Source organism: Dipodomys spectabilis, unplaced genomic scaffold (assembly GCF_019054845.1).
Source record: "Dipodomys spectabilis isolate Male_0828 unplaced genomic scaffold, ASM1905484v1 ptg000015l, whole genome shotgun sequence".
NCBI classification, from domain to species: domain Eukaryota; kingdom Metazoa; phylum Chordata; class Mammalia; order Rodentia; family Heteromyidae; genus Dipodomys; species Dipodomys spectabilis.
Window position 1 is genome coordinate 5,455,966 of NW_024870692.1, and position 15,404 is coordinate 5,471,369.

At 38.9% G+C, this 15,404-nt stretch overlaps 1 protein-coding gene across 1 annotated transcript in view; it reads right to left on the reverse strand.

The window, feature by feature from the left end:
* Window positions 1–308: 308 nt before the first annotated feature.
* Window positions 309–15,404, reverse strand: part of Ggh (gamma-glutamyl hydrolase) — a 34,609-nt gene continuing 19,513 nt past the window's right edge. The window contains exons 7-9 of the mRNA XM_042666061.1: window positions 15,279–15,369; window positions 6,380–6,514; window positions 309–730 (exon numbers count right to left, since the gene is read on the reverse strand). Coding sequence (XP_042521995.1) covers window positions 609–730; window positions 6,380–6,514; window positions 15,279–15,369 — 348 coding nt within the window. The 3' untranslated portion in view covers window positions 309–608. The remainder of the gene's footprint in view (window positions 731–6,379; window positions 6,515–15,278; window positions 15,370–15,404) is intronic.

Consider the following 15,404-nt stretch of genomic DNA (forward strand, 5'->3'; position numbering starts at 1 on the left):
AGTGGTATTATTCTAGCCTTGAACAAAAGAAGCTCAGGGGCAGTGCCCAGGCTCTGAGTTCAGGACTGGCAAAAAAAAAATTACAGAAATTTACCAAAGTCTACACTGTGTAAGGTTAAAAAGTTCAAGACACCATGTGTGTCCAATGACTGAGGTAAAACAGAGCTGGCAAGGGGATGTCTGTGTATATTGCTACATATATACCACAAACATACAATGAAATACAGAAAATTCCTGATTACCAAAGAAATGAAACATCCCAGGAAAGGAGAGATAGAATTTTTAAAGTCCTTAGCAAAAATGGGAGGAGGAAATTATACAATGATTTATTTCCAGATCAATAAACCTGAATAAAAATTTATACACTCAATAAATTTATTTTTTCTAATCTTCAGGTATAAGAAGGCTTTTCTATGAAAAATACTGATTATTCATCTGTCTTGTCATTCAATTATTACATGCAGTAAATAATCATGTTCATGATAAAGCATCAAAGCCAGTCACATACAGAAGAAATCTCTGGCTTTCTCCTATAGCCATGATTAGCAATTTATAACAGTTGACTCAAGGACTTTTCCAAAGTTGCTCTGTTGACACACTGAAGATTTTCAATCAAACATATAACATTGCTGGAATGAAGAAAAATTTTTAGTATAAACTGGAGAGAACTGATAAATCAGGGATTCCTTCTCTTCACTGGGAGACTCAAAGTGATGATTGTTTTTTCGAGCTGCAAGACAAAGAAAGTATTTTTTTTTAAACTGACCATACATCAGACAAGGGTCTCATATCTAAAATATACTTAAAAGCTCAAAAAAGTAAACCCCTCAAAAACAAATCTTCAAAGAAACAATAACCTAATTAAAAAATGAGTTAAACACTTAGAGAGAGACTTCTCTAAAGAAGAAATAAGAGTGGCCAATAGGCACATGAAGAAATGCTCAACTTCTCTGGCCATAAAAGAAATGCAAATCAAAAGAATATTGAGATTCCACCTTACCCCAGTCTCAAAAGGGGACACTACTACACTGTTGGTGAGAATGTAAACTTGTTCAACCACTCTGGAAAGCAGTATGGATGTTCCTCAAAAGATAGAACATAGAGCTCCCCTATGACCCAGCAATACCATACCTGGGCATTTACTCAAGTGACCACAATCAAGACCACACTAAACCTACTAGCACAACTATGTTCATGGTTTCCCTCATTTGTAACCATTAGAATGTGCCTATAAATCTATACATAAACCCAATGGATACTAAAAGACAAAAAATTACATTTGGACATGATTAATTAAATAGAATTTCTAAACATTCATACAGTGAGACCAAAAGAGGATATTCTTAGGAGAGGATCACAAGGGCTCAATAGCTATGTGCATATGTGATCATATAAAATGATGCTTATCAAAATGAGCTCCAAGAAATGAAAACAAGAGATTTGTCATTGTACAGTTTTTGGTTCTTTTTCTTTTTTATTGTAAAGGTGATATACAGATGTACAGATGTTACAGTTACATAAGTACTGAGTATATTATTTTAGAACAGTGTCACTCCTTCCCTTATTTTCTCCCACTGTTTTCCTTCCCGAATCTCTCCCCTCCAAGTTGTATAGCTCATTTCCAACACAGTTTCTAGTGAGTTTCACTATCTTTTTTAAAATTTATATATATCTTCTTTATGTATCTATCTATCTATCTATATATATATCTTTTTTTATTAAGATGCTGTACAGAGGGGTTACAGTTGCATGAGTAAAGCAATGAGTATATTATTTTTCAATCATTGTTACCCCTTCCCTTCCCTTGTTGTTGTCCCACTATCCCTTACCTCCCCCACCTCCCTTAGTACTCCTCTCCTCTCACCCCCCAAGTTGTAAAATTCATTTCCAATATACTGTCCTATGGGTATCCTTGTTGCAATGGGTCATCTTGTGTCCTTGTTTCAGCGTTTTGTTATTCCCCTTCCCCCACCCCAGATCAGACATATGTATATACAAGATGCAGGGTACCAAAATCAAGTACAGTGACAACAGGGGATATACCATAGGGGGAAGAAGATACAAAGGAAACATCCTGATATCTTTATGGTTTGTTGAGAAAAGCTCACAATTAATGAACAGAGGTAGGTAAAATGGCCATGTAGGTATTAGATTGTAAATCTAACAACGGAGGCTAAGTCCTCTTTTTACCAAAGTCCTGAGGTGATATATCACATTGAATTTCAAATTCAAAGGAGCAGCTTTCAATCCTGCCAGGACAGTTCATCCTTTTGCCCACTATTTCTGTACTTCCCCTTCCCTTCCTCAAATCAGATAAACTTACATGCAAGACAAAAGGTACACAAACAAATATGGTGATAAAAGGGGAAAAAAGTATGGCCAATACACACATGAAGCAATGTTCAATAGCTCTGGTCATAAAAGAAAAGCAAATCAAAACAACACTGAGACTCTACCTCACCCCCGTTAGAATAGCCATTATCAAGAAAACTAACAGTAACTGATACTGGTGGAGATGTGGCCAAAAGGGAACACTACTACACTGTTGGTGGGAATTTAAACTTGCTCAACCACTCTGGAAAGCAGTATGGAGGTTCCTCAAAAGACTAAACATAGAGCTCAGCAACCCCACACCTGGGCATTTACCCAAATGACCACAATTAAGACCATACCAAACATACCAGCACAACATGTTCAGTGCAGCATTATTTACCATAGCTAAGATATGGAACAACCCAGAGCCGCCCCTCCCCCCATAGATGAATGGATCAAGAAAAGGCGATATTTATACACAATGCTTCCATGAGAAAGAATGCAATAATGTCCCATTCATAAGGAAATGGAAAAAATTATATTAAGTGAAGCAAGCCAGACCCAAAGAAACACAGGCTTCATGGTTTCCCTTATTTGTAATAACTAGAATATATCTGTGATATTCTCAGTAGAGGATCATAATAGCTCAATAGCTAGGTGCATATGACCATAAAAAATAAAGCTTATCAAAATGAACTCCAACAAATAGAAATAAGAGGCTTTTATAATGTACTGTTTGTAGTTATTTCTTCCCCGCTCTTTAGTTTAGGCCCTGTTATCACTGTTTTTTATTTCTGTACCTTTTGTCTTATATGTAAGTTTATCTGATTTGTGGAAGGAAAGGGGAATCAGAAACGGTGGGAAAAAGGGTGAATCAATTCAACAGCAATACTCACTAGAAATGAACTTTACAACTTTAGGGAAGGGGGAGTCAGGGGGAAAGCAGGAGAAAATGAGGGAGGGGGTAACATTGTTCAAAAAGAAATGTTTTCTACAGGTTTTTAACCAATTTTGCCAGCACCATTTACTGAAGAAGCTTTCTTTTTTTTTTTTTTTTTGCTGTTCACAATAATTAGTGTGTGTGTGTGTGTGTGTGTGTATATATATACATATATATATATATATACACTATATATCATATATATATATGATAATCTTATCAGATGAGCTGAAAAGCTCAAAAGCTATGTACATATGTCCATATAAGATGATACTAAGTAAAATGAACTTCAAATGGACATAAGAGGTCTTAGTTGTTATTGCTTCAAATGTACTATGAAATTTTTTTTGTTTCCTTTGTATGTTCTTTCCCCTATGGTATATCCCCTGTTATCACTGTACTTGATTTTGGTACCCTGAATCTTGTATATGCATTTGTCTAATCTGGGGAGGGGAAGGGGAATAACAAAATGCTGAAACAAGGACACAGGATGACCCATTGCAACAAGGATACCCAGAGGACAGTATACTGGAAACAAACTCTACAACTATGGGGAGGGGGCAATGGGGGAGGAGTGGGGGAGGGGGGAGGGAGGGGATAGTGGGACAACAATAAGGGAAGGGGTAACAATGATTGAAAAGTAACGTACTCATTGCCTTACTCATGTAACTGTCTTAACCCCTCTGTACAGCACCTTTACAATAAAAAAAATTTTTTTTAAAAAGTAATGTACTCACAACCTGACTTAAGTAACTGTAACCCCTCTATACATCACCTTTACAATAAAAAAAGAAAAAAGAAAAAATGAGTGGATGACAGGGTTTTCAAAAGACTACTGTACAATACTTCATCCAGCAATCAACAGTAAGTGAAAAAGAGGCCAGCAAGAAGAGAAATACTTCACAGAATTTCCCTCCAGTACAGGTGCATCTGATGTAGACCAGTTACTTATAGTGCCAGCAGATGAACCTGCCCTGCATCAGATCTTGTGTTGTACTTGCTCCTCAGTTCATTCAAACACATACTAAGAAAAACCTGGGGATGGTGACAGAGACAAGGCAGGGGCCTCACATTGGAGAAGTCCAGCCCGGTAAGCACACAGAAATTCACTGTGCACTGTTATCCTAGTGCATAACCACTGAGATGCTGCAAGGATGAAGAAACTGAAGAAGAGAAGGCAGATGGAGAATTAAGAGGTATTTTCCAGACAAGGCAGAATTAGGAGATTAAAAGAAGTACCATGGGAAGTCTGACAGGGCTAAGTCTAGATGCAAAAAGTGAGAACATACACCTTAACCTCAAAATAAAGATAGCCTCCTTTGGTATTTTGAGAGGGAAAAACAGTGGCAGATAAAGACCCAGGGGCTCCATTGATTAAAACTACAGCAAAGGGGGCTGGGAATGTGCCTTAGTGGTAGAGTGCTTGCCTAGCATGTATAAAGCCCTGAGTTTGATTTCTCAGCACCACATAAACAGAAAAAGGCACAAGTGCCACTATGACTCGAGTGGTAGAGTGCTATCCTTGAGCAAAAGAAGCTCAAGGACAGTGCTCAAGCCCTTAGTTCAAGCCCCAGGACTGGCAAAAATAAAAAAAAAATACTGCTAAGGCCGGGTGCTAGTGCCTCACACATCTAATTGTAGCTATGGAAAAACAGGATCTGGCTTGAAGCTAGGACAGGCAGGAAAGTCTATGAGACTCATCTCTACTTACCAAAACGATGGAAGTGAAGCTGTGACTCAAGTGGCTGAGCACTAGCTTTGAATAAAAAAGCAAAAGGACAGTACCCTGAGTTCAAGCCCCAGTACCAGGCCCTGAGTTCAAGCCCCAGTACCAGGCCCTGAGTTCAAGCCCCAGTACCAGGCCCTGAGTTCAAACTCCAGTACCATGCAAAAAAAAAAAAAAAAAAATTAAAAACACTACAGAAAAACTACTCTGCCCATTGCTGTTCTTATTCATCCCCCATAGAGAGGACAGAAAAATAGTCCTTCAGATTAATGTCATTAGAACAGTTTTTGTTGTTGTTTTGTTTTTAATTTGGATTTTTTGTCTTGAAACTATCCATTTTCGTAAAGAAAAATGAACCCAGTAGAAAGTACTTGGCTTCAAAGTGAGAACAAAGGGGAAGATAAAACCTTAGGGACAAGCTTTGAGTTAAGACAAAAAAATCCTCCGGATGTCTTCACATGGCCCTGCCTTGAGTGCCATCCTGCCTCTTATAAGCTATCTTAAACTCATAACACTAACTGAAAAAAAGTACCCACTATCAAACTCTCAATTAAACTAAAGGCATAAAATACTCTGAAAATCTCTGTTCTCCCATCACCAAAAGATGGGCAACATTAGTAATTTCCTCCAGTGTGCCAGTACTTGCAGGCAGTTAGCCTCAAAGCCACATACTAGTGGGTATTGCTTTACATTACTATCCTGGAAAAATAACATGTAATTCTCACAAAGTTGTTCTAATTCAGGCTTTCTCCCTAAATAAGTAGAGTAATGAAGGAAAACTAAATAAAAAGCTTCAATAAAGACAGAAAAGGAAAGGAATTCAACCTTCTGTTGCGTGTATGACACAAATTAACTGGCTTGGCTTTGCCTGATTACTGAATAACTCAGCTTTAATACTTTCACGTTGTTTATTATTTGTTTTTAAGTACGATGTCTAGATCTCATAGACATTTTAGGTTTTTAAAAAAAAAGATGGAAATCTAAATCTAAACAAGGGCAATTTCCTTCCAAACTATAGTAGGGCACAGAGGCTCAAGTTTGTGATCTTAGCTACTGGAAGGCAGGAGATGGTGGGATTGTGGTTCATGGCTAGGCAAAAGTTAAGACCCGAAAAAAAAAAAAAAAGTTAAGACCCGATCTCAACCAATGGCTGGATACTTTGACATGTGCCTGTCATCCAAGCTTCAGGGGAAACACAGATAGAAGGATCAAGATCCAGGACAGTTGTGCATAAAGCAAGAACCTATCTCAAATGTAAAACAATGCAAAAAGGGCTGTCAGTGGCTCACATAGTAGAGGGCCTGTTTAATAAGTGGAAGGTGCTATGTTCAAATCCCAACAACAACCCTCCTCCCCACCAAAAATCACTGAAGAGAGAAATTTATGTACCCATGTATTACCTTCAGAAACAAAGAACTCTGCTAAATAAAATGCAGTCTTCACAGCATTAGGTGCATTGGAAATGCCTTTTGAGTCCCACTCATATGGTGCTTTCTCTGGATGCCACTGGACCCCATATACTGGATATTTATATCCTGTAAGAAGAGCACAGACTAGTAAGCATTAAGAATGGCTTTAGATGTTACATTTACTTGACTTCATCATGTCCTAAATTGTTTTATATAACAATTATATAATTATGTAATTATACAATTTATTATACAATTTATATAATTGTACATATTCTTTCGGATATAAAATAACTTATTAGTCAATCTGAAAATTTTCAATACCATATGTTACTGATTTGCATTTCTAGGTAATCACATTAAACTAAAATAGTTCATCTTGGCATGTGCATGTATGTATATACGTATGTGTATACACATGTCCATGCCAATACTGGGACTGAACTGGGACTTGATCTCTTGCTTGGCTTTCTGCCAACATCCAGAGCTCTACCACTTGAGCCACACCTCCAGCCTGGCTTTTGACTGGTTATTCTTAGGTTGAATCTGAAGAACTTTTCTGCCAGTGCTGACTTTGAACTATGATCTTCCAGGTCTCAGTCTCCTGAGCAGTTTAGATTACAGGTGTAAACCACTAATCCAGCCTTAAAATATATCCCAGTAACAGCCAAATGTACATTTTGGCTCTATTTTTAAGGGCGGGGGAATGTTTTATGAACTGAAGCCAGGCCTTCAAATATACTGACAACTTCCACCACAGAACTGCAAGCCCCGGCTTAAATATACATTTGATTAATGACACAGTTTTCCTTCATGCTAGGTCTGTTCCTCATTTTTCCTTCCTACATAGTTTCAATGAAGTAGTATTTACTGGCATTTCCAGTGAATATACATAATCACCTCAGAAAATTCACATATTTATCTCTTGTCTTCACACATACTTTTCCTTGTGTTTATAGAACAATGTTTCCCTTCTGATAAGTGTTTCTTTGGAACTACATTGATAACTACCCAGAACGTGTGGAGGAAATGAAGAGAATCAGCTACAAATAGATATGCAAGGGAAAGACTTCTGTCCTCTCACATCCCACCCTTCTTTTTCACTGGGCAACAGGTTACAAGAAGGCAAGCATTTCATCCCTGCTTTGTCAGGTCCATACAAGGCAAAGTCCATCAAGCAGTTCTGGGCATGTGCTCCATCACTCCCAGGTCTCTCTCCTATCTCCTTTGTACTCTGTGGCTACTTTCTCTCTGACCTGGGACCCATAGGCGGGGTGACCTGGAAAGTAACTATGAAAGGTAGATATTCCGGGGTGTTTTTCTGGGATATGCAAAGCATTACTGAGAATAAAAAAATAAATTTTGGGGGGGGGGTCCCAGTCGTGGGGCCTGAACTCTGGGCCAGGGCGCTGTCCCTCAGCTCTTCAGCTCAAGGCTAGCGCTCTACCACTTGAGCCACAGCCACTTCCAGTTTTTCTCTTTTTTGCTTAGGTGGTGCTGAGGAATTGAACCCACGGCCTCATGCATGCAAGGCAAGCACTCTACCACTGAGCCACCTTCCCAGCCCCCAAAAATGAATGTTTTAAATGGTCAGCTTTAGTGAGGATCTAATCTGGTACACAGAGTAGTGTAAGTATATACACCAAGATCAGGAAACAGGATTGACCTTCTTTTATAACCTGCATTACTAAAAGACCAATACAGTTTCCTGAGAGTTGTGAGATTCATGCCCTGCCTCACTAATTGAGAACAAGAGCCACAAGAGTGGAAAGAGAATATATAAATAGAGTATGTTCCATATTAAAGGTTTTTCTGGTGCTAAAATTTTCAAATGAGTCTCACATGATAGCATAGTTAGGGGAACCAAGGAGTAGGAATACATAATAATCTTTTTCCTTTCTTTTTTTTGTTTGTTTTTTTGTTGTTGTTGTTGTTGTTGTTTCTGGTCATGGGACTTGGATTCTGGGCCTGGGCACTGTCCCTCAGCTCTTCAGCTCAAGGCAAGCGCTCTACCACTTGAGCCACAGCACTACTTCTGGTTTTCTGGTGGTTAATTGGAGGTAAGAGTCTCACAGACTTTCCTGCCTGGGCTGGCTTTGCACCTCAATCCTCAGATCTCAGCCTCCTGAGTAGCTAGGATTACAGGCATGAGCCACCAGCACCTGGCTCAATAATCTTTTATTTAAACAGTCATTCATTCAATACCTTTACCCAAAGCTCTGGAAACAGGAGAATAAGACAAAGTTCCAACTCTGTGAGCTCTTAGTCTTCAGGAAAGACAGAACTTAACCTAATATATGTGATAAGAGGCATTCCAACTGGGCATGGTGGGTTCATGCCTGCAACTCCAGCATTCAAAGCTAGCCCAGGTTAAAAATTATCAAGTGCACATTTCAGCAAATAAACTGATTATGATAGAGCACAGCTGTCATCCCAGCTATGTAGGAAGGTTAGGAAGATTGTATTGAGACAAAAACCAAGACCTGATTTGAACAAGAGCAAAATGGGATTGGACATGGCTCAAGTGGTAGAGTAATTTACCAAGTTCAGTCCCTGATTTTAACCCCAGTATCATCAAAAAACCAACAAATAAAAATAAAAGCATAGAAGAAACTTCACCAAGGAACACAAAGCAGCAGCACAGAAGAGCAGGAGAAGGAATTATGGAGGACAAGGTCTCTTGGAGATGACAGCTGACCTGAGTCTTTTAGTATAGCTGATAGTGTATCAGAAGCGCATGGAATGGAAGAGAACTTTAAAGAAAAGAAAAAATGTGAGAAACACTGCTGTGTGAAGGACAGCATGTGCTGAAGAGGTCTTAAAGGAATGGTAGCTAGAGAGGAAGGCAGGAAAGCAGGCGAAATGATGAGGTAAGTCTAGGCTCTATCCCCTACCCTCTGAGGAGCTTTGTTCAGCCTGTATGCTCAGACTTGGGGTCGCAGAGGGATGGCCAAGGCTGACTGCAAGATACATTGTGGGAACATGATTAGGTGATCACAGCAACCCAGCTACAAGATATGTAATGCTGAAGGAGGATGAGGACAGCTAGGCAGGGAGGAGGAAACACATTCAAAACACATCTAGGAAACAGGAATTGGCATGCATTTTCTAAACTAGGAAAATTGAGGGCAAGAAGGTTGGTTCCAAGGTTTCTAAATTTAGTCAATGGTGATACCATTAACTGATGTTTTAAAAATAATAATAATAAAGGAGAGGAGGGAGCCAAGAGTGAAGAAAAAAATAACCTCACTTCACATGGAGCTGGCAACTTTTCCCAGAATTCCTTGCATGCTATTATTATGACCCCCCACTTATTTGACCAATGGGCTGTGGTTTGGGTCTGCTTTTCACACTAACATGCTGGAAATGATCTCCAAAGTTATATGTCCATGGTCTGTGGAGGTGGAACCTTTGGGAAGTAATTAGGATGAGATGTGGACAGAAAGGTTGGTCCCTTGGCATTAGTAGCTTTACTGAGAGACAAGAAATGGGAGACATGCTTTCTCTGTCTTGCCAGGTGACACATTCAGCCATGTTATCGTGTAGCCAGAAGGCCTCACTGGACACCAGTAGATACCAGAGCCATTTCTTCAATTTGTCCAGCCTCCAGAACCATGAGTTCTATATAGCTGTTTCTAGTGAATTATCTACTCACTCGTATCCAGCAACAGAAAACTGACTAAAACACAATAATACAGCCAATCTTTGAATCCTACTTAATTCTAGCTTTTTTTATTCCAGCACCCTGTCTCCCGGGTAGCTCCACCTAGCCTCACCAGCCAAAGACAACAGCAAGAAGTCCATCTGGCACACAAAGCAGATAGAAGGAGACTCCCACCCCTCCTTTGCCAGGCACCTTTCCTACTTCTAGATTCTCCCAGCATCTCCCTGTCTGCCCCTTCCCATCAAGCTCTGTTCACAAGAGATCCCATGTAAGTGTACAGTCCTTCTGGGAGAGATAGGAGACAAAGTCCATAAAACATTTCCTCTTAGGGCTTCCAGGTAAATCATCACCTATCTATGCATGTCAAGGCATTTATTGTTACCTAGTTAATTGTATACAACCACATTCTTCTTTGGACATAAAGACCCAAAAGCAATACACCAAAAGAAATATTCAAGACTGGTATATGTACGCACAGACAGACATATATTTAGTAGAAAAAATAAAAAACCTAGCAGGTTCTTTGGCTGTCTTCAAATCCAAGCTACTTAGGAGGTAGAGATTGGAGAATAGCTGTTCAAGTCAGCCCAGCCATCTCAACTTAATGGCTTGGTGGGTGGGTGTGGTGGAATGTATCTGTTAACCCAGCTATGAAGAAAACACAGTAGCTGGGTGAAGGGGCATTTACCTGTCATTCCCAGTCATGAGGAAGCTTAGGCCATCCTGGCATAAGAAAGGGTGACCCAACCTTGAAAATAATCAGTGCAAAAGGAGTTGGAGATATAGATTAAGTGGTAGAATTTCTGCCTTCAGGTATGACGCCTGAATTCAATCCCCATGTGCTGCCAGGGAAGGGCAAAGGGAAAAAAGAAAGAAAAGCATTGGTATATCTTAACAAAATTCCTAACATATCCAGTCATTCTAAATATTCATGTGGTTCTACCTTACTGGAAATATGTCTCAAATGGTAGATCGCTAGCCTAGCAATCTTGAGGCCTTGAGTTCAAATCCTATGGCCATAAAAAAAAAAAAATGCATTTAATTCTACCTCACCAGAAACTGCCTGGATAGAGTATACTTAACAGCTTAACAGGTTTACTAACATTTACTAATATGTGTCACTGTTTGCAGCTAATATTCCAGTCTGAAAAAATGAATGTTACTGTGTTAAACTCCACATGACTGTGTGTGTGTGTGTGTGTGCGGGTGTGCTGCGCATGCATGCGCACCAGTACTGGGGCTTGAACTCAGGGCCTAGGTGTTGTCCCAGAGCATTTTTGCTCAGGACTAGTACTTGAGGCACAGCTCCCACCCTGGCTTTTTGCTAATTAATTGGAGATAAGAGTCTCAGGACTTTCCTGACTGGTTTTGAACTGCAATCCTGAGTAGCTAGGATTAGAGGTATGAGCCACCAGTGCTCAACATGACTTTTATTGAAAGACAAACAGCTTCTGGGACAATTCTTTAAGGCATCATTATCCATTAGGTTTTAATTTTTCTTACTGTGACTCATGGACCATATAGAGTTAATTGGTGATAAAAGCTCAGGTCATATAATGACCACTATTTTCTCTATATTATTCTTAATTTTTATTTGTGTCAGCTCTTTCCTTTGCCTAAAATTTCTAAAATTGCAAAAAATGAAACCATTTATTTGAAAAAAATATGAGAAAACACACACATATAAATATATATGCTTATATACATATATATAATTATACACACACACACATACATACACAGCTTAGGAAACAAAATGGATACCTGCTTATCTAATTATCCATTAACCAGATCAGAACATTAAACATGACTGATAATTCAAAAGTCCCCAAAAGATCCCCTGACACTGTACTATGTTCCTGTCAACCTAGAGAGTTTTACTGCAATAAATTACCCATCACCTCTTTCTTTCTATCTCTATAGTTTCCTTTTTTGTCAAGTTTTGATCACCACATAAATGACAATATACCAACAGAGTATATGTTCCCTTAGGTTTCCTTTAAATCAAAATTGTTCCGACATTCCTGCAGAATGTGGTGTGTGGCTTTAGCTGCTGCACAATATTCCAGTACACTCATTTATTTAGCCTCTGCCCTGACAACAATTTGTATTGTCTCCCCTTAGGGGCCAACATAAATAATAGCAACACTTTCATTTTCATGCACAGGGAGATTTCACTGAGATACCTTTAAACCAAGGAACTGAGCTCCTGGAAAATAACACTAGAAAATGTTCAATTTGATAAAGTAATGCCAGAATATTTTCTCCCCCATCCTACATGCACAAATGCATGCTGTGCCACATCCTGGACAGCATCTGTAACTAACAGACCCAATTTTGCAATCATGTGGGTATTAGATGGTTTTCCTCTGTGCCCTTCATTTGCATGCCCCCAATTAAGATCACACTGAGCAACTCTTCTCCCTGAACCATGAACCATGTATGTACGGGATACCTAAAGTTTGTTCCCAAAGTATCTATTCAGACCTTTTCCTCATGTGTAATAAGCTGCTTTTTGCTACTTAACTCACAATTTTGCTTTATATTTAATACATAGATTCCTTTTCAGTTACACAGATTATAAATATCTGTGTTTTTGTTGAACACCACTTCTTAATTTGGTTGAATTCATCCATCTTTCCCTTTATAGTTTGTATTTCATTTTTTTAAAGCTCCTGCCTTTACACAAGATCATTATATTTTCTTTTATTTCCCCCAAAATCTTTTTCTAGTTCTCTTTTCCACTTGAGTCTTTTCTTCAACTGATTGACTGATGGCAGTACTAAGGTTTGAACTCCAGACCTATGTTTGTTAGGTATTCACTCTTACCTCTTGAGCCATGATCCCCAACCTGACTTATTGCTGGTTGATTTGGAGATGGGAATCTCTCAAATTTTCTCACCAAGGCTAACCTTGAACCACAAATCCTCAGGTCTTAGCTTCCTGAGTAGCTGGGATTAGAGGCACGAGCCACTGGAACTTGGCTTCATCTTTTTTTTTTTTTTTTTTAATATGGAGTCTATCTGTACTACTTTTTCCTTTTCCTTCCAGAGTTTTGGCTGGTATATTAGAAGACTCAACTCTAGCCTCCAGATTCTAATCTTTGTATCAACACACTTTACTAGTATCTATGTTATTCCTTCAGATCTACCTTCTGTTCTAGTTTACTTATCTTTCCTTATACCAAAGCTGCTTCTTAAGGCTTTTTATTTTAATTTCTTTCTTTTTTTGTTTGTTTGTGACAGTAATGGGGCTGGAATTCAGGGCTTGGGAGCTGTCTAAGCTTTTTTGTTCAAGGCTGGCACTCTACCACTTATGCCACATTTCACTTTACGATTTTTGCTGATTAATTGGAGATAAGACTCATGCACTTCCCTGCCAAGACTAGCTATGCTCATCAGATCTCAGCCTCCTGTGTAGTTAAGATTACAGGCATGAGACACCTCTTATTTTCAACTCTAATATCTCACCCAGCTCTTATTTTTAACTTCTAATAGCTGAGCTTAGTCCAACTCTGTTTCATGTTAATATTTTCACTTTAAAAGTTTTCATTTTAGCCAGGCACCAGTGGCTCATGACTATAATCCTAGCTATTCAGGAGACTAAGATCAGAGAATCATGGTTCAAAGGCAGCCCAGGCAGGAAAGTCCATGAGACTCTTATCACCAATTAACCATCAGAAGACCCGAAGTGGTGCTGTGGCTCAAAGCAGTAAGCACAAGACTTGAGTAAAAAAAAAAAAGCTTAGAGACAGCATTCAGGCCCTGAGTTCAAGCCACACAGCTAGCAAAAAAAAAAAAAATCTCATTTTAAAAGTTAAAATAAACTGTAAGCTACTAAGCTACTATTATACTAAGTCTCATAATTCTAACATCTTTTTTTTTTTTTTTTTGTCAGTTGGGGGCCTGAACTCTAGGCCTGGGCACTGACCCTCAGCTCTTCAGCTCAAGGCTAACTCTCTACCACTTGAGCCACAGTGCCACTTCCAGCTTTTTCTGCTTATGTGGTGCTGAAGAATCAAACCCAGGGCCTCATGCATGCGAGGCAAGCACTCTACCACTGAGCCACCTTCCCAGCCCTAATTCTAACATCTTCAGCTCTACTTGGTGTTCCTCTAAGTTCTCATACATAGCAATTTGCTTCCTTGTACATTAGTGCTTTTTGTCCATGGACTGCTCATATTCCTCCAAACCTCAAGTGTCAACATGCCACGGAGCCATATCTGTGGGTATACTACCACTCTGAGATAACTTTAAACAAACTTTCAACTTCAGCAGGATGTAATAACACTAGGAGACTAGCCTATCATTATGAGTACTCCAGGTTAATTCACCCTACCCACACCACTCTCAGTGCAATTCTCCTTTGGTGTATTCCAAGTTTACCCTTATATCACAGTCGGAGACTTTCAAATCCTATTCCATAAGTTCTTTCCACGAAGGGTTGTCTTTAGCTTCATCTCAAGTTCTCATTTAACAGTAATGCTGATATAAATGCTATAGGTAAATCAGGTGCCAATGGTTCATGCCTATAATCTTAGCTACTCAGGATTCTAAGTGGTTAGATGCCAACCTGGGCAGGGAAGTCTATGGCATTATTATTATCTCCAGTTAACCACCAAAAAAGCTAGAAGTAGAGCTATAGCTCAAGTAGTAGAGGTCTAGCCTTGAACAAAAAAGCTAAAGGACAGCATCCAGTCCCTCAGTAAAAGCATCAGTGTAATAACCAAAAAATAAAAAACAAAAAAAATCAGCAAGTGACCCTGAATAACCTCCTTTTCTTCCTACTGCATCAATATATTTGTAAAACATGTTTTTCGCTAGAAGCCACATTTTTTGTTATTCTCTGGACAGCATCAAAGTACTTATGTGTATAAAACAGCTAGAAACAGAAATAAATTTCAGTGCTTATTTCTTCATCCTCTCTCCTCTAAGTTCTTGTTTCTTCTTCATTACCTCATTCTACAAAATAACCAGGTAAACTGGAATTCATTTAGAACATGCGCATGTCTTCTTTTTCCAAAAAATGCACCAATTTCTTGTTCAGGATACTTTGATTCATTAGGAAAGAGATACATAATCTGCAATCCCAATACTCAAGAAGAGGAGGCAAAAAGATCAAGAGTTCAAGGCCAGCCTGAAGTATAGAATGAGACCCTATTTCCAGAGAGAGATAAAATCAAAGTAATAAAGTATTAACAAACTATCCCTGAAGCAACACATTTACCTTCCATTGATGATACGAACTCAAGATTGCCATCTGTATTTGTAGTTAACACATTGAAAAACTTCATTAACCTTGAATTCATTGTAAAATTCTAGATACAAAAATAAAACAAATGATTAATTCTGT